The sequence below is a fragment of the Neodiprion virginianus genome, chromosome 6 (assembly GCF_021901495.1).
Source record: "Neodiprion virginianus isolate iyNeoVirg1 chromosome 6, iyNeoVirg1.1, whole genome shotgun sequence".
In the NCBI taxonomy this organism is placed as follows: domain Eukaryota; kingdom Metazoa; phylum Arthropoda; class Insecta; order Hymenoptera; family Diprionidae; genus Neodiprion; species Neodiprion virginianus.
This window is the reverse complement of record NC_060882.1, coordinates 7,871,593-7,892,097: the sequence shown is the minus strand read 5'-3', so window position 1 is coordinate 7,892,097 and position 20,505 is coordinate 7,871,593. Positions and strand designations below refer to the sequence as shown.

General features: G+C 38.4%; 1 protein-coding gene across 1 annotated transcript; it reads right to left on the bottom strand.

Annotated features, from left to right (window-relative positions):
• Positions 1-11,865: 11,865 nt before the first annotated feature.
• Positions 11,866-19,488, bottom strand: LOC124307633 (branched-chain-amino-acid aminotransferase, cytosolic). The gene is made up of 7 exons (XM_046769537.1): positions 19,011-19,488; positions 16,418-16,525; positions 16,128-16,337; positions 15,786-16,016; positions 13,626-13,935; positions 13,388-13,542; positions 11,866-12,787 (listed from the first exon to the last, which is right to left on the bottom strand). The coding sequence occupies exons 1-7, from the start codon at positions 19,029-19,031 to the stop codon at positions 12,596-12,598; spliced, it is 1,227 nt and encodes a 408-aa protein (XP_046625493.1). The 5' UTR covers positions 19,032-19,488; the 3' UTR covers positions 11,866-12,595.
• Positions 19,489-20,505: the final 1,017 nt, after the last annotated feature.

The following is a 20,505-nucleotide window of genomic DNA, read 5'->3' as shown; positions in this document are numbered from 1 at the left end:
CGACCCGTTCACTGAAGAATATATCTTCAGACAACGGCTGACCATCGAAGGGCCTGGCCGCTTGAGTCTGGAATCGGCAGGAGAGACGAAGTGTGTATTTCTTGTGTGAAACGTGAAAACTAAAAGCATTATACATCATATCATATCATCATACATCATACATCATACATCGTACATCATACATCATCATACATAGTATCAAAGTTCGAAACCATAGTTTGGATGTCGGATGTTCGGAAAGTGACGTCACCAATTCAAAATCAGCTAGCCAAATTCCTCAGTCGGGAAACAACCGCGCAGTAGAGCGGACGTATGAGAGTCGCGCTCCGCAAATTTCGAGTACCGGGTTCTCAACCTCCCGGATCACGCGCTTCGGGTCCGCTACGCGGTGGAACTCAACTTCCAGGATAAGCGCTCCGTGGTTCCTGGTTCACGTTTACAATAAATTATTTCAATTCGTTTTTCGCGCAACCGCAAATTCGGTAGCTGTCAGTCCGCTAATAAAATTTCTCGACTTCCAGGATAAGCGCTCCGTGGTTCCTGGTTCACGTTTACAATAAATTATTTCAATTCGTTTTTCGCGCAACCGCAAATTCGGTAGCTGTCAGTCCGCTAATAAAATTTCTCGACTTCCAGGATAAGCGCTCCGTGGTTCCTGGTTCACGTTTACAATAAATTATTTCAATTCGTTTTTCGCGCAACCGCAAATTCGGTAGCTGTCAGTCCGCTAATAAAATTTCTCGACTTCCAGGATAAGCGCTCCGTGGTTCCTGGTTCACGTTTACAATAAATTATTTCAATTCGTTTTTCGCGCAACCGCAAATTCGGTAGCTGTCAGTCCGCTAATAAAATTTCTCGACTTCCAGGATAAGCGCTCCGTGGTTCCTGGTTCACGTTTACAATAAATTATTTCAATTCGTTTTTCGCGCAACCGCAAATTCGGTAGCTGTCAGTCCGCTAATAAAATTTCTCGACTTCCAGGATAAGCGCTCCGTGGTTCCTGGTTCACGTTTACAATAAATTATTTCAATTCGTTTTTCGCGCAACCGCAAATTCGGTAGCTGTCAGTCCGCTAATAAAATTTCTCGACTTCCAGGATAAGCGCTCCGTGGTTCCTGGTTCACGTTTACAATAAATTATTTCAATTCGTTTTTCGCGCAACCGCAAATTCGGTAGCTGTCAGTCCGCTAATAAAATTTCTCGACTTCCAGGATAAGCGCTCCGTGGTTCCTGGTTCACGTTTACAATAAATTATTTCAATTCGTTTTTCGCGCAACCGCAAATTCGGTAGCTGTCAGTCCGCTAATAAAATTTCTCGACTTCCAGGATAAGCGCTCCGTGGTTCCTGGTTCACGTTTACAATAAATTATTTCAATTCGTTTTTCGCGCAACCGCAAATTCGGTAGCTGTCAGTCCGCTAATAAAATTTCTCGACTTCCAGGATAAGCGCTCCGTGGTTCCTGGTTCACGTTTACAATAAATTATTTCAATTCGTTTTTCGCGCAACCGCAAATTCGGTAGCTGTCAGTCCGCTAATAAAATTTCTCGACTTCCAGGATAAGCGCTCCGTGGTTCCTGGTTCACGTTTACAATAAATTATTTCAATTCGTTTTTCGCGCAACCGCAAATTCGGTAGCTGTCAGTCCGCTAATAAAATTTCTCGACTTCCAGGATAAGCGCTCCGTGGTTCCTGGTTCACGTTTACAATAAATTATTTCAATTCGTTTTTCGCGCAACCGCAAATTCGGTAGCTGTCAGTCCGCTAATAAAATTTCTCGACTTCCAGGATAAGCGCTCCGTGGTTCCTGGTTCACGTTTACAATAAATTATTTCAATTCGTTTTTCGCGCAACCGCAAATTCGGTGGCTGTCAGTACGCTAATAAAATTTCTATAACTTTATCATCTTCTCATAATCTTTCTGGTAGATTATATCGATAAAAAAATTATAATAAACCTTACACATTATTTTTGATTTGTTCTCATGCTGAAAATATTTATTACTATTCAAGGTATAACCTGAGGTGGTTGAAGGTGGTCGGAGGTGGACGAGGATTTGTGCTGGGTGAGTAAAACACTTTTATAATATTTGATGGCAATTGTAATTATATTTCATCTGAAATATTACAAACTTGTCACATTTACAATAAATTATTTCAATTCATTTTTCGTGCAAGCACATATTCAGTAGCTATGAATAATCTTATACAATTTATTATATTATTCATCATTTAATTAATATTCTTATAATATTTAATGGCAATTGTAATTACATTTCATCTGAAATATTACAAACTTGTCACATTTACAATAAATTATTTCAATTCATTTTTCGTGCAAGCACATATTCAGTAGCTATGAATAATCTTATACAATTCATTATATTATTCATCATTTAATTAATATTCTTATAATATTTAATGGCATTTGTAATTACATTTCATCTGAAATATTACAAACTTGTCACGTTTACAATAAATTATTTCAATTCGTTTTTCGTGCAAGCACATATTCAGTAGCTATGAATAATCTTATACAATTCATTATATTATTAATTAATTGATTAATTACATTAATCCTTACACAATATTTTTGATGTGTTCCTATACTAAAAGTATTCATTACTATTCCAGGTATTACCCGAGGTGGTCGGAGGTGGACGAGGAGGAGGACGAGCTGGACGAAGAGGAGGACCAGGTGGACGAGGAGGAGGCGGGGTGGGTCGTGGGAGAGGACCACTCCTCTCCTCAGAGGAGGGGAGGGGGAGGGGGAGGGGCAGGGAAGGGGGAGAGGTGGGCGGGTAGGGGGAAGGGAAGGGAAGGGAAGGGAAGGGAAGGGAAGGGAAGGGAAGGGAAGGGAGAGGGGAGGGGGTGGGCGGGTGGGAGGGCGGGAGGGAGGGAGGGTGGGCGGGAGGGAGGGAGGGCGGGAGGGAGGGAGGGAGAGAGTGGAGGACGGATGTCAATGCGAGCCTGTTATAGTTAATAGAGCAGTACACGCCCCCCCCCCCCCCCCCCCCCCCCCCGCGCCCGCCCGCCCTCCCTCCCGCCCTCCCTCCCTCCCTCCCGCCCGCCCTCCCTCCCTCCCACCATCCCGCCCCTCCCCTCCCCCTCCCCCCTCCCCGCCCCTTCCCTTCCCTTCCCTTCCCTTCCCTTCCCTTCCCTTCCCTTCCCTTCCCCCTACCCGCCCACCTCTCCCCCTTCCCTGCCCCTCCCCCTCCCCCTCCCCTCCTCTGAGGAGAGGAGTGGTCCTCTCCCACGACCCACCCCGCCTCCTCCTCGTCCACCTGGTCCTCCTCTTCGTCCAGCTCGTCCTCCTCCTCGTCCACCTCCGACCACCTCGGGTAATACCTGGAATAGTAATGAATACTTTTAGTATAGGAACACATCAAAAATATTGTGTAAGGATTAATGTAATTAATCAATTAATTAATAATATAATGAATTGTATAAGATTATTCATAGCTACTGAATATGTGCTTGCACGAAAAACGAATTGAAATAATTTATTGTAAACGTGACAAGTTTGTAATATTTCAGATGAAATGTAATTACAAATGCCATTAAATATTATAAGAATATTAATTAAATGATGAATAATATAATGAATTGTATAAGATTATTCATAGCTACTGAATATGTGCTTGCACGAAAAATGAATTGAAATAATTTATTGTAAATGTGACAAGTTTGTAATATTTCAGATGAAATGTAATTACAATTGCCATTAAATATTATAAGAATATTAATTAAATGATGAATAATATAATAAATTGTATAAGATTATTCATAGCTACTGAATATGTGCTTGCACGAAAAATGAATTGAAATAATTTATTGTAAATGTGACAAGTTTGTAATATTTCAGATGAAATATAATTACAATTGCCATCAAATATTATAAAAGTGTTTTACTCACCCAGCACAAATCCTCGTCCACCTCCGACCACCTTCAACCACCTCAGGTTATACCTTGAATAGTAATAAATATTTTCAGCATGAGAACAAATCAAAAATAATGTGTAAGGTTTATTATAATTTTTTTATCGATATAATCTACCAGAAAGATTATGAGAAGATGATAAAGTTATAGAAATTTTATTAGCGTACTGACAGCCACCGAATTTGCGGTTGCGCGAAAAACGAATTGAAATAATTTATTGTAAACGTGAACCAGGAACCACGGAGCGCTTATCCTGGAAGTCGAGAAATTTTATTAGCGGACTGACAGCTACCGAACTTGCGGTTGCGCGAAAAACGAATTGAAATAATTCATTGTAAACGTGAACCAGGAACCACGGAGCGCTTATCCTGGAAGTCGAGAAATTTTATTAGCGGACTGACAGCTACCGAATTTGCGGTTGCGCGAAAAACGAATTGAAATAATTTATTGTAAACGTGAACCAGGAACCACGGAGCGCTTATCCTGGAAGTCGAGAAATTTTATTAGCGGACTGACAGCTACCGAATTTGCGGTTGCGCGAAAAACGAATTGAAATAATTTATTGTAAACGTGAACCAGGAACCACGGAGCGCTTATCCTGGAAGTCGAGAAATTTTATTAGCGGACTGACAGCTACCGAATTTGCGGTTGCGCGAAAAACGAATTGAAATAATTTATTGTAAACGTGAACCAGGAACCACGGAGCGCTTATCCTGGAAGTCGAGAAATTTTATTAGCGGACTGACAGCTACCGAATTTGCGGTTGCGCGAAAAACGAATTGAAATAATTTATTGTAAACGTGAACCAGGAACCACGGAGCGCTTATCCTGGAAGTCGAGAAATTTTATTAGCGGACTGACAGCTACCGAATTTGCGGTTGCGCGAAAAACGAATTGAAATAATTTATTGTAAACGTGAACCAGGAACCACGGAGCGCTTATCCTGGAAGTCGAGAAATTTTATTAGCGGACTGACAGCTACCGAATTTGCGGTTGCGCGAAAAACGAATTGAAATAATTTATTGTAAACGTGAACCAGGAACCACGGAGCGCTTATCCTGGAAGTCGAGAAATTTTATTAGCGGACTGACAGCTACCGAATTTGCGGTTGCGCGAAAAACGAATTGAAATAATTTATTGTAAACGTGAACCAGGAACCACGGAGCGCTTATCCTGGAAGTCGAGAAATTTTATTAGCGGACTGACAGCTACCGAATTTGCGGTTGCGCGAAAAACGAATTGAAATAATTTATTGTAAACGTGAACCAGGAACCACGGAGCGCTTATCCTGGAAGTCGAGAAATTTTATTAGCGGACTGACAGCTACCGAATTTGCGGTTGCGCGAAAAACGAATTGAAATAATTTATTGTAAACGTGAACCAGGAACCACGGAGCGCTTATCCTGGAAGTCGAGAAATTTTATTAGCGGACTGACAGCTACCGAATTTGCGGTTGCGCGAAAAACGAATTGAAATAATTTATTGTAAACGTGAACCAGGAACCACGGAGCGCTTATCCTGGAAGTCGAGAAATTTTATTAGCGGACTGACAGCTACCGAATTTGCGGTTGCGCGAAAAACGAATTGAAATAATTTATTGTAAACGTGAACCAGGAACCACGGAGCGCTTATCCTGGAAGTCGAGAAATTTTATTAGCGGACTGACAGCTACCGAATTTGCGGTTGCGCGAAAAACGAATTGAAATAATTTATTGTAAACGTGAACCAGGAACCACGGAGCGCTTATCCTGGAAGTCGAGAAATTTTATTAGCGGACTGACAGCTACCGAATTTGCGGTTGCGCGAAAAACGAATTGAAATAATTTATTGTAAACGTGAACCAGGAACCACGGAGCGCTTATCCTGGAAGTCGAGAAATTTTATTAGCGGACTGACAGCTACCGAATTTGCGGTTGCGCGAAAAACGAATTGAAATAATTTATTGTAAACGTGAACCAGGAACCACGGAGCGCTTATCCTGGAAGTCGAGAAATTTTATTAGCGGACTGACAGCTACCGAATTTGCGGTTGCGCGAAAAACGAATTGAAATAATTTATTGTAAACGTGAACCAGGAACCACGGAGCGCTTATCCTGGAAGTCGAGAAATTTTATTAGCGGACTGACAGCTACCGAATTTGCGGTTGCGCGAAAAACGAATTGAAATAATTTATTGTAAACGTGAACCAGGAACCACGGAGCGCTTATCCTGGAAGTCGAGAAATTTTATTAGCGGACTGACAGCTACCGAATTTGCGGTTGCGCGAAAAACGAATTGAAATAATTTATTGTAAACGTGAACCAGGAACCACGGAGCGCTTATCCTGGAAGTCGAGAAATTTTATTAGCGGACTGACAGCTACCGAATTTGCGGTTGCGCGAAAAACGAATTGAAATAATTTATTGTAAACGTGAACCAGGAACCACGGAGCGCTTATCCTGGAAGTCGAGAAATTTTATTAGCGGACTGACAGCTACCGAATTTGCGGTTGCGCGAAAAACGAATTGAAATAATTTATTGTAAACGTGAACCAGGAACCACGGAGCGCTTATCCTGGAAGTCGAGAAATTTTATTAGCGGACTGACAGCTACCGAATTTGCGGTTGCGCGAAAAACGAATTGAAATAATTTATTGTAAACGTGAACCAGGAACCACGGAGCGCTTATCCTGGAAGTCGAGAAATTTTATTAGCGGACTGACAGCTACCGAATTTGCGGTTGCGCGAAAAACGAATTGAAATAATTTATTGTAAACGTGAACCAGGAACCACGGAGCGCTTATCCTGGAAGTTGAGTTCCACCGCGTAGCGGACCCGAAGCGCGGGATCCCGGAGGTTGAGAACCCGGTACTCGAAATTTGCGGAGCGCGACTCTCATACGTCCGCTCTACTGCGCGGTTGTTTCCCGACTGAGGAATTTGGCTAGCTGATTTTGAATTGGTGACGTCACTTTCCGAACATCCGACATCCAAACTATGGTTTCGAACTTTGATACTATGTATGATGATGTATGATGTACGATGTATGATGTATGATGTATGATGATATGATATGATGTATAATGCTTTTAGTTTTCACGTTTCACACAAGAAATACACACTTCGTCTCTCCTGCCGATTCCAGACTCAAGCGGCCAGGCCCTTCGATGGTCAGCCGTTGTCTGAAGATATATTCTTCAGTGAACGGGTCGGCTAATAACGCTGCCGTTCTGCGACAATTGGATGGTGAAAGATTTCGCTCGTATCTTTCAAATGTGTGTTAAAATACACTCGAAGTGTTAAGAAGCGTCGTTCTTTCTATCCCTATCACCTTTCAAGGTCTTTAAATCACTACGCAGCGTTAAATACTGTCTCATATACGAAGCATCAATTTCATCTCGTTCAAAATTAGCGCATTCGTGATGTATTACAGTTACTCTGAATTTTTTTCCATCCGAATACTTTTCGAAAAACGATTCTGCTCCTCCACCCAACGCAGATACTTCACTTGCGACCAGCTAAAACAGCGTTTCGATTCTATGCCTATGAAAATTCAAGATCGAGAGAGCAAATGAAAAGTTGTTGGAATAATTATGAATAGTAATGTTATGGAACACATCGAGCGCGCGTCGAATAGAATCCCATTTCGAAATGAATAATTCTTCTCTTTTCATGTAATAGCTAATCTAGTAATATCGGTAAATAGTATGGTTGGAGGTGTTCGGAAATGGTAGGACATTTCGAAATGTAAAGTCGACGATGATCCGGTGCATCAATTTTATCGTTACAGATGTTCTTTTCCCATGAGGCATAGAGTATTTAACAACGATAATGCAGTCCTTAAAATTCATCATTCATCTCTGTCTGGTAAGCTAATTCGCAAGGCGTGGTATTCTAGATATGTCAAAACTAAGCTAGCGGCACGTGTTTGCATTGTTAGAAAAATACCCGTACTCTACATACACTGTTTCTAATCTTTTGCTACATTTGGTTTAATCCCCATGCTTCCACAGCACGAATAGTCGGAAATGTTTTTGATTATCCATAATAAAATAAAACAAGTAACAAAGCTTAAATTTATTGTTAAAGCTCTAATCAATACATCAAACTGCGGTCGAATCAATTCATTTATTATTTGCACATGACCTCTGTACATTTGATAAATTATTCCTAAATACATTGAAACATATATATTTATAATGAAATATCATGCAATGGGCTGTGTAAACTATAAACTACAATTTCTATCAAATAGCTGCTTTTATGTCAACAAGGCTTTGAGACTCAGCTAAGTTGGATCTCGATTTTTGCCATTGTATGTAGGACACTGGGTTACAAGAACAAATGCGAATTACGAAGAACTCCGTATTAGAGATAAGGATATGTTAGTTCAAGTATACCTATACACAGAAATCCGTATGTGAATATACTAAAACCTCTGTGTTTATTGTAAAAGTCTAGTTTTAAATATGTGCATATATGTATATACACGTGCATAATTATACATATATATACATATATACACATACATGTACATAAATAATTGCCAAGAAATTAGAAACACTCGCAACTTGTCGCAAATAGAGTAAAACGTAAGGTTAATAATATACAAATTACACAAGCGTACCATAAAACATGGCAAGGGTAATACTAGTGCAGTGATGGTACAAACTGAAGAAATATACATTTACATATACATGATATAAATTAATAGACTAGAAAAGGGTATTTAGAGAGCTTATCTAATTCCGATTTTGTCAGAATAGATCATTAACATAATCAATATACGGTTAAAGCTGTATTAGCTACATTCACTATTAGAGATAATATTTTTTATCCATTTTTATAGTTATTTAATTTCTTGTACAACAATTCTTCAAATTTCACCGCAAAATGCCCAACGAGTTCTCGTAGTGCAAATACGAGTCCAATTACCTTGCAGATGGCATTACATTGATTTTTGCCTTCTCGCGTCGAGTTATAAATACAGAGAAATCTCAATGTGAGCTCATTTCTATAAGATTTATTGCAGTGCTGTATTCGTAGCTATACCTTTTATTCTATATTATATACTGTCCTAAATTTTAAACACACAGCACAACAATGGCTGAAAGCACAATGGCAAGAAGAGAGGAGCAATCTGCATCTTAATAAATCTTTTCTTCTTTATACGTAGCACAGCGATGTCACGTCGGAGGATATGTACTAGTGGATCACTAGGTGGGGCACAGATCTGAAACATAATTATGTTAAAAATTTTCAACATCTCTTGCAGAAAGTAGGTACGTTGCCAGACCTTACGTACCAACAATGAATATTCATAGAGGCTATATTCATAAATACTTACAAAAGTAAGCTAATATTTTACCCGCAATTGCTTATTACTGACAACTTGATATGATAATATCCCCTCCCCACATACATCTACTTCTACTCCTACTCTACTCCAACTCCTACTACTACGACTACTCCTATTCCTACTCCGACTTCTACCACTTCTACTTCTACTCCTACTACACCTACTCCTGATCCTACTCCTATTCCTGATCCTACTCCTACTCTAATGAATATGATAAAAATGTTATACTCACAGTGTACAAGTCCTCGTCATCCTCGTCCTCCTCCTCGCCCACCTCGATCACCCGCAACCACCGCTAACCACCTCGTGTTATACCTGGAATAGTAATAAATATTTTTAGTATAGGAACACATAAAAAATATTATGTCAGTATTAATATAATCAATCAATTAATTAATATGTAATAAATTTTATAATCGCATTTGAAGCTACTGAACATCTGCTTACGCGAAAAATAAATTGAAATAATTTATTGTAAACCTGACAAGTTTGTAATATTTCAGATGAAATATAGTTACAATTGCCATCAAATATTATAAAAATGTTTCACTCACCGAGCACAAATCCTTGTCCTCCTCGTCCACCTTGTTCTCCTCGTCTTCCTCGTCCTCCTCCTAGTCTAGCTCGACCACCTCCAACCACCGCCGACCACCTTCAACGACTACTGCTAACCACCTCGGGTTATACCTGGAATAGTAATAAATATTCTCAGTATAAGAACACATCAAACATTATGTAAGGATTGATATAATTAATTAATTGATTAATAATATAGTAAATATCATTAGCACATTTATAGCTATTGAATTTGTGCTTGCGCGAAAAATGAATTGAAATAATTTATTGTAAACATGACAAGTTTGAAATATTTCAGACAAAATACAATTACAAATGCCAGAAAATATCATGAAAATGTTTTACTCACCGTGCACAAATCCTCGTCCTACTCCTCGTCCACCTCCGACTATCTCCAACAATCACCGATAACCACCTCGGGTTACACCTCGAATACTAATTAATATTTCGAATATTAGAACACGTCAAAAATATTGTGTGAGGATTCATGCCCAATTGCAATTGCAATATGTTTGTTTCTGGCCGTTTGGTTCTTTTGCCGATTCAAAATGTTATCCGAAGCATGCTTATTGGTTCGAAAATTAGTCCGGAAGGTCAAAAGTCACCAGGTCAAGGACCTGGACAGCCAGAACTACGGAGCGCTTGTCAAGGAAGTCGAGTTTCACCAGGTCGCGGACCTGGAGCGCAAAAACTACGGAGCTTTTGTCCTGGAAGTCGATTTTCACTAGGTATCGGACCCCGAGCGCAGGATCCAGGAGGTTGAGAACCCGGTACTCGAAATTTGCGGAGCGCGATTCTCATCCGGCCGCTCTACTGCGCGGTTGTTTCCAGACTGAAGAATTCGGTCAGCTGAATCTCAAATCGATGACGTCAAATTTTGGTGACGTTACTTTTCGAACATCCGAACATCCAAACTTTGGTTTCGAACTTCAATACTGTGTATGATGTATCATGATGTATGATGTATGATGTATAACGTACGATGTATGATATGATGCATAATGATTTCAGTTCTAGTTTTTACATTTCGGCTAGGCCCTTCGATGGTTAGCCGTTTGCTAAAGATATATTCTTCAGTTAACGGGTCAGCTAATAATGCTGCCGTTCTATGACAGTGGGATGCTGTCCCCAACAAAAAAAACAATCGCTGACAATCACCTTTGAAGTCTTTAAATCAGGACACTGCGTTAAATACCGTCGAATATACGGAGCATCCATTTCATCTGGATCAAAATTAGCGCACCCGTGATGTATTACAGCTACTCCGAATTTTTTTCCATACGAAAACTTTTCGAAAAATAATTCTGCTTCTGCACCCAACGTAAATACTTTACTTGCGACTAGCTAAAACAGCGTTTCGTTTCTATGCCAACTAAAATTCAAGACGGAGAGAGCAAATGAAAAGTTGTTGGAATAATTATGAATATCAATGTTATAGAATACATGGCGGAGCAGGGGGATGAGGAGGACGAAGGTGGTCGGAGGTGGTTGGAGGTGTACGGAAATGGTAGAAGTGAAAGTCCAAAACAAATAATAATAAATAATTAAGTGAATTCGAGATTCAAGTATAATTTAAGCACAAAAATACACATATCAAACTGTAAAGTGAAAACTCAAGTAACAACTTGCAATTAGAATAAAACTTTTGTAAAAAAAAATAACCCCGTTTTTACAAGCATGTAGATCCTCAGATGAAAGCTCGTACTTTTATAAATCGCAAAAAGGGGAAAGTCAGCCCATTCAAATTTGTTCGGTCGCAAATTTGTCCCTTACTAAAAACATCCGAATACTGTTATCAGATCCTGTATCGCCGTAATTGTGCGATAAAAAACGATTACTTATCGTTTACAGACGCTGCAAACAGCGGGTCAGAAGATGTACCTGAAAAGCGGAAAAGAAATTTCACATTTTTCCAGCAACTGGACCCAGGATTTTGCTCGTAATTCTCGTTCAGTGGGAAAAGGGTTTTTAAAATTGATTCTGAGACAAATAATTTGTTACCCCAAAAATGCCGGATTATTTTACAACGCTAAAATCAATTTATTTGTACCCTACATCAACGTCATTTTCCAAAAAGATTCAGTCAATTTCAAATTCATCCATCAACAAAATAAATACTGCAATGAATTACTACGTCATTGATAATAGTGTTAAATTTGAATTCTCAGATTCTGCCTCCTCACTCAGGTTTTCAGTTTCAATCTCTATTCTTTCAAAGCATGTATTTATACAAAAGTACTTAATGTAAAATTAAAATGACCTAGTTAACATTGCACTTAATTTTAAGTATATCTATAACATTGCATTTACTCACATATTCTCATAATTTCTTGCAAAACGGTGCAAGACATGTGCTGTACAAGTAACTGAGACAACATTATCAAGTTTACGTAACAGCAGGGATAGATCAACTTGTCTATCTAGTCTGATGATATTTTGACATTGTAAAATCAATCTAAGATTTAAAAACAAATTATCGTGCACTAACGATCACAAATAAATAAAATCAGTTGGAAATCAAACAATTTTTTTTATATCACATTATGAAATCCTATCTAATTTTACAAGAAAAAAACGTGAACCCTAGTCTGTAACACCAATTGGTTAAAACTCATGGTATTCATTCGACATATTGTTGGGAATTCAATCATGAAAATACAAGATCCAGGATTTGTTTTGTAACAATTTCCAACTGCGTACAAAACAGGAAAGTTCATTGGGATCGTTGTATATTCAGTCACTTATTTTAATCCAGTGGGAATGCCCAGGGATGATTTGGCAGATATCCATATTGGATTTCAGTCAAATGTTTCAAAAACATTTTGAAGACTGGGTTTGGCTGCTCCATCGTTGGAATATGTAGTCCCTGGTCAATGTATTTGATATATGAAATGGGACTAACTACACATGCTGTACCAGCTCCAAAAAGCTCCAGTAACTAGAAACAAAAACAATCGTCAGCTCATAATGCTGGAATGGAAATGAAGCAGCTTTGATTATACAGGACGGTATCAGAAGTATAAACAAGTCGGGCAATCTATAAATAAATGAAAAATGTCCAGAACAAGTTACATATGAACGAGACAAGTGCTTCAATTCATCCCGACGTGAGATTACCCTCACAAATTTATGTGTTTCTGCTCAAATTCACCTGTCATCACGTCATTTGCTCTGTGGTATAATATAATCCGTATCTCGTGTCATTTGGTTTAATTGAAAAAGATATAACGTTATACTCAAATATGCCATTATCAAAATTGTGATAACGAAATTCTGTTTGTTTTACGTAAATTCGGCAGTAAAAAGATTTCAAATGAGACAGATTTATTACGACTTTCATAGTGATGTTTTAGAAGCCACGTAGAAAAGTATGCTATCTCATTGGCCTTGAAACACTTGGAAGTCGAGTTATACTTTTCATTATAAATGCGTGTATAAACTTAACTTCTACGTAGTAAACGATACAATTGAACGATTAGAAATTTTTCCCGATTCACTTTGCTTCAGATAGAATACTGAATTGATGCAAAGAACTTACCCTATTCTCAGATAACAGGCGACAGACTTCTTGCATAGTGATCACTCTCTCACTGACTTTAAATTGACCCCATTCTCTAGACAACGTCAGAATAGATTGCCTTGTGATGCCTGGTAGGATCAGTCCGTTCAATGGTGGCGTAATCAATTCCTTCTCTGTAACATATGAGAGATCATTAGCTCACTCATCGATACAGAAAAAACTTTCATACAGTTCCTTAGCAAGAGATTGAACTTGCCGCCGTTTTCATTGATGTAAAACATGAAAATGTTCATGGTCCCGACCTCCGTTAATTGGTCATCATCACCATAAAGCCACAGTACTTGCTGTAGGCCTTTTTCTAGAGCCTCTCTTTGTATTTGAATCGTTGGCGCGTAGTTGCTTCCCATTTTACGATCACCACAGCCACCAGGCCATGCTCGTGTATATCGAGGATCTGCAAGTAGCGAAACACCTTCCTGCTCAGAAGAAGTTTTGAAGTAAGACCCAACAGGACAGAGAATAACATACAAGAGAGCTGATTCCGACGAGGCAACGCCCAAAGTAGGCTAAAATAGAAAACAAAGAAAAAATCGTTTTGATCGTTAAAGTATCTGAGACTACTGTTTTTGTTAGTAACAATGGTTTAGCCGCATCAATTATATTTCATGCTGACATTGTAGAGTAGTTATCTACCAGACATTTATAATTACTCGGTTACTGCACAAACAAAAATTTTCACAACATTGAACGTCTCGATACAATTTCAGCATCATAATTCGGGTATACCTACGCTCTTTCCTCACTCATGCTTAGTCCGCGATAAATTGTCATGTATCATTGACATTAGCCTTGTCTCATTAGTAGCATGGTCCTAGGAAGTAAAAAATTTGTAACCAATACAACGTCAAGTTCGTTCACAGATGTGATAAAACCTACTTTTCATAAGGGTCACCAGCACTGTAAGTAATCGGCAAGAAATCTACTTTGCTCAGTATATTGAAACCAAAATAAAGTATGATAAGACAATTGCCAAATTTACAAATTTTAAACATCACATCTGTAATACATATAATATCTCAACTTTTGAAAAAAATATCTTGGTAGTTATTTTAGAAGAAATTTTTTCATGGAATGCAAAAGTTCATTGCTGCACGTCCACTTTGCAGGTTTGAAATGCGAAACAAAATAACATGATGTATTTTACAATTCTTTCCGAAACACTATATAATTTATTGTAGGCAATTTCGTATTGTAACTAGTTAATAATCGAAGTATTATATGTGAGACTGAGAAAATTTAGAAACACATAACAATAGTTGAATTCTGAATAAACATAATGTGCGGCAATCTTCAAACCGTTAAGTGATAACCTGATGATGAACTGTAAAGTGAAAACGAATATGATAGATAGAATATACGTATACTCCCAACTTTTACATCAGACACTATTTCCAATTGCTATAAGCGAGAGAGTACAGTTTCGTAATGTTGTCAAAGGTTACTGCTCACTGACACAAGATAGATGGTTTACTATATTGACCTGCGTTGCCTAGGTAGACATGTTGAAGGCCAGTACGGCATATTTGCTGCTCATATACAGCTTTCATCAAAAAACTTTTGCTACCCCCGGAAGTATTCATTTTCATTCGTTCCCATAAGATCCAAAATTCGTTTGTTAAAATAAAAACAAATTTTCTTAGACTGAGTAACAAATGCTGGATCGTACCTAAATGCTTTGCGATCGTTTGCCCATGGTGGATTTATTGCAATTTGTTGTTAATATTCATCTTGAAATGAATACAACAATAATTATATAATTTTACAATCATATAGTTTACTGCGCACAATCACTGCATAGGTGCACAAGCTTCCGTCCACGAATATCGGGGCATTTGTTTGATGTACGATAACATTATAATAATTCATCAATCATTATGAAGTTATACCCCCACTATTGTACGCTATCTTACTCTAAGGTAGCTGAGAATCATGCTGACAGTTATGTGTTTTTTAGAGGCGCCAAGCCAAGGCTTTCCCTAGCACTTGAGGACGCAGTAATGTTATCTGATGATAATAACAAACAGTATCATGCCACATTCAACTCAATTTTGCAATACTGTGAAAGAAGTTTGATATATACAGATAATTGTGGTATTTCGTCAAATTTAGATATAAGTAGAACATGCAATACCGTTGTAGAGATAACTAAATGAGATATTAAGTAATTCAACATTGAAGCGTTTACAGGAAAAATCTTTGTCTCTCCTTTTTTTCAAGTTTGCGACATTCCGGAACACGCACAGGCGATAAATACTCAACTGTGCTATATATTTTCCAAAATATTTACAAATTTACTTTTGATTCACCGTGTGAAAGTAACACGTTCGTTAAAATAACATTTTTTTGCAATACTTACATCGATTCCAATCAAAGTTGGACGAATGTAGAGACTAGATGCTTCTGAATGGGGTACCCACTCCTGATCTATACTGATTAATCTGTTGATACAGTTTATGAGTTCTGTACTATTGAATGTTGGCAGCCCGGACCTCAATGCAGAAGCATTCATGCGGTCCATGTTTAAATCAGGCCTGAAAAGTCGGATTTTTCCATCAACACCTCGATATGCCTTCATTCCCTCGAAGAGCTGGAGATACATGACATTTTATCAATGATCAGAAGTTACCGCAACTCTTAAAGTGCGTCAATAATTTTATATGTAGAGTTCATTCGTATTCTTAATGGGTCATATTCTCACTTCGACAGCATAGTGGAGGACTTTCGCGGCGGGATGAAGTACAAGATTTTCTAACGGAGTAATTTCAGGTGTTTGCCAGCCGCCCAGTGCCTCGTAATAAAATACTTTCAGCATATGATCGGTGAAGTATTTTCCAAAGCTCAAGGCACTAACTTCGGGCTTCGGATGAAGTTGGTGTGGAGCAGCCAGCCGAACCGAGAGATCGGCATACTATGAAAAGTGGTGAAACTTGTGCTTAGATAATTCAGGTATTTCTTAGGACCCACTAATAAGTTTGCAGTGAAATGTACCTTGAATGAACGGTCAGGACTGACCACTTCATCGTTTCTAATTTTCAACGACGAACTCCACCTGATATGTTGCTTTAACTGCCGGAGAAGACCTCCGTGCGATAAGAGCTAAAATTAGATAAAATTTACGATCTAAATACTTCGACTTTTACGAATAACACACTCTTATCATAGCGCAATTATGATAATTCAAATAACACCTGGATATCAAATTATCTTATTGGAGGATGAAAATCAACACAAGATAAAAATACTTTTGAAATGTATACAGATAAATAGTTAGACAAAAAAGTGTACGTGTGCGAAATATTTGGAATTACACTCATCCATAGTTAATAGGTTCAATCTAAGTCCCATGGGCCGATATTTACATATACGTACAAGTTTCACTATCCATTAACGTCGCGACAGAAGTCGTGGGTTACACTTATTTACATACATTATATTCTAGTCGGTGAGTTTACCGTTGTTTTTACAATGCCGTGATTACGAATATAATTTAAAATGACGCAGCTCTATAACGGTGGAAAACAAAAATTTAATTTATACTAAATCAAACTTGCGTGAAAACTCTGATTCTAATTTTTTTCACCACCCTTTTGAATTACCCGGGCATTCCACAGACGATATTCAGGACACCTTTCCATCATATGATTGTTCCGATTGTTCGTCGAAGCCTCTAACATCTGCTACCACGTAATAGTGACGTGATTTAAAAAAGTTAGCCGTAAAGTTAAGGCATTTATCAGTATTATTGTACACGTGCGGAAATTGATTCTGCGACAGCTAATTTGTCTCCCTAGTTGATTAGATTGGCAATGGAAAACTTCAGCCAGTAACACGCCGCCTGAACCGTAAACGGCGACGCGCTACGGTCTGAAATTCTCCATTTAATAATACGGTAGAATTATGTGAAAATACAACATTATACGAAGATTATTCATAGTAGGAAACGTAGAGGAAGTGCCGTGAATGCATGTAATATTCCATTTTTTGAAATCTGTATTCCGATATTACGGTCACTGTAATTGAGAGTTGCGGTTTCAGTACTTCGATATTTTGATATCGGTAGTTTCAACTTTCGGTACAAAAGATTTGGTACCATATCGATACTTCGTTATAGGTGTTGAAAGCTGATCTTGATACTGAAATATTTTCAAACAAAATTATCGAGAAAATTTTGTTACACCGAAATATTGAACAGCTCTAACGTGGACATAGATTCTGGAACAGATAATTTTTTCCCGTAGAGAATTTCAGCCGGAAGCATGATTCGTAACCATAGAGATGTTATACATAGCGTAAGAGAGATACAGGGGTTAAGCATAAGTGGAAAGATCGGACGGACAGAAAGAGAAGATAATCGAGCGACAGTCTATTCTTGTTTGCATACTCATTTACTCATGCGTCAGAAGCGTAGTTCAGGGTGGAGATTCTGTAGCTTCACTATTCACATTTCCGACCATCCAAGCATTCTGATTAGTTTGCAAAGTTTAGTCAACTAATCAGAATGCTTGGATGGTGGGAAATGTGAAAAATGAAATTACAGAATCTTTACCCTGCTCTGCCCCTGCGCAGTAACAGACACTGCGCATGCTTGACAGAAAGGAACAGATAGGTTACTTGATTTTCTCTCTCTATTTATCGTCCAGTCCCCTTTGCCAATACCCTATGTATAATATCTCTCTCATACCGCCACCGCGGGCCGGGTGTTCAACGAGTTTGAGTTGTTCAAAGCAATGTGTTATTAATTCCTTAATTACTATGCCTAAAAGATAGCGTATATTAGTTGCCGCATTGGTCGCAATATTTAATGCTAATGAGCATAACTTATAATCAATCCGAAGCGCGATATTCAAACAAATAGCGTAGGGCAGGCGTAACGGGTCATTCTACGGATTGAAATTCTCCATTGCCAATGTAATCGACTAGGGTGAAAAATTAGTTGTTGCAGAAACAACTTCCGTATGTGTACAGCTACAGCTAATGTCTCTAAACGTCATTTAGACTTTTCAGTGCTCAATGACTGATCGGTTTCTCAGCTTACTCCAGGCATATGAGCTGTATCAGAACTTCACTGGGCCTGGATTCTTGAAACTAGGATCCTAGTTACCGTGTGTGATATCGTCTGCAAAAGCATAGGATATCGCATGAGAAATTTAAGATCCTTGTTTCAAGAATCTAGGCTCTGATCTCTGTTAGTACAGAAATCAGTGATGAACTTGAATGACATCAATTTCAAAAATTCAGATACGTAAATAGCGATTAATCGTTTTTCATCCAGTTTTGACGATAACTGCGCGCAATTCATTATATGCGAACAATTGTTACCATACTCATACACCTTCAAAATAAGTACACATAATTATTACGCATTTTCACACGCTTTGTCGTTTTACACTTTGAAATGGAAATTAATTAGTAGAGCATCATTGCGCAGCAAACACATAAGTTTACGAAAAATTAATAGAATTGAAGTTAAAAGCACTGCAGCCAGCACGTGGCATATAAATGAAAATATTAGATTATCTTAGGTTAGGTTAGGTTAGGTTAGGTTAGGTTAGGTTCAACTTGAAAAACTGACTTAACGTACCTTGCGTCGAAAATGAACCATGCTTTTTGATTGTAAAATAATTGCAAAAAAAAAACACTTTGTCTCAAATTAATGAATTAGCGAAGAAAATGTCCATTATATAAGAATTCCATAGAGATGAACCAGCGTCAGTGTGAGAGAAAGAAAATTTGTCACAAACATTTTTCAAATGCACTTTAAGCAATCCGCCCTTTTACGGAACTCGATCACCAACGACGTGCTGCAGCCGCGGCCACGCGGGCAATCGGTTCAAGTTCAAAGCAAATGTGCCAGCGACAAAGAATGCTTATTATGAAGAGGCTCGCCGGAGCACGGTGTGAACAGAAATTACGAAAGAAACGTATGCATGCGTATCTATATATTCACACACACACACATATATATATATATATGTTTGTACACGGGCGGAAGCGCGAATATGCAAAACTAGAATGAACGATTTCAGCGTGCGTTGTTCTCGTGCGAAACGACTCGAATAATTTGAATAACTACGAGCTGTTATTTTAATTATTCAGATCAGGGCACCACGCTTAAGACATGGTATCCCCCACTTTATTGCACGCCGATGTTGACGTATGTTATCGTTTTGGCGTTGAATAAAAAAAAGGGGGAGCTTCAGATAAGTAAAAAGAATTTAAAAAAATATGTGTAATACTGATAAACGCGCGTATCCCGTGTTAACTTTGCCGGAGTTAAAGTGCGCGTGCTGCCGCAATTTCTTGAAACATTTTTAATTTTTTTTTCTAAATGTTTTTTTTTTCACATTTTATCTTATTCTCGACAAACCTTCACTTTAAAGCAAACATTTGCGCGTGGATTTACGTTCTGATATACAATACACGACATTAATAGAAAAGTGATAAATATTGTCAACAATTTCATGTCACGTTTACATGTGTTGTGCATCATTAAAGAGCGAGGTGGTATAATGATTTCCTTACGGCGTAGCGTCACCACCCCTCTTGGTACCGTGTACGAATAGGATAAAAAATATTTGTTTAATGACGCTGCAAAAATTGGAGCGTTACTAGAAAATTTACCTCCAAGGTCCCCGCTACATACGACAAACGCGCAAAAGACGCAATAGCGCTAAATTCGAGTTAGTAGATTCATTATCATTTTACTGTATCTACAACGAAACGACCCCTTGCGTCGCTTGATTCACATCCGAAACACTGCGAAAGAAATGTTTTAAAGAATCGAAAACTGAGAGGATTCCTTTGCGGAAATACAAAAAAGGTAAACGAATTATACTCGTTCTATTATACTATTTTTAAAATATTATGCACAGCTGTTTTCAATATTTAGTGATGGTGAAATTTACGATAGTTTTTGCTCACGTAACGCATGCCCTTGCGCCTGTTTATTCATTCATATAAAACGATGGTTTATGGATGTAGATATTCAGAAAACGCGTATTACTCGAGACGCGTCATACTCGTCAGTATGACGAAAAGCACAGTATTTGAAATAACTAGAAAAACAAAGATAGCGA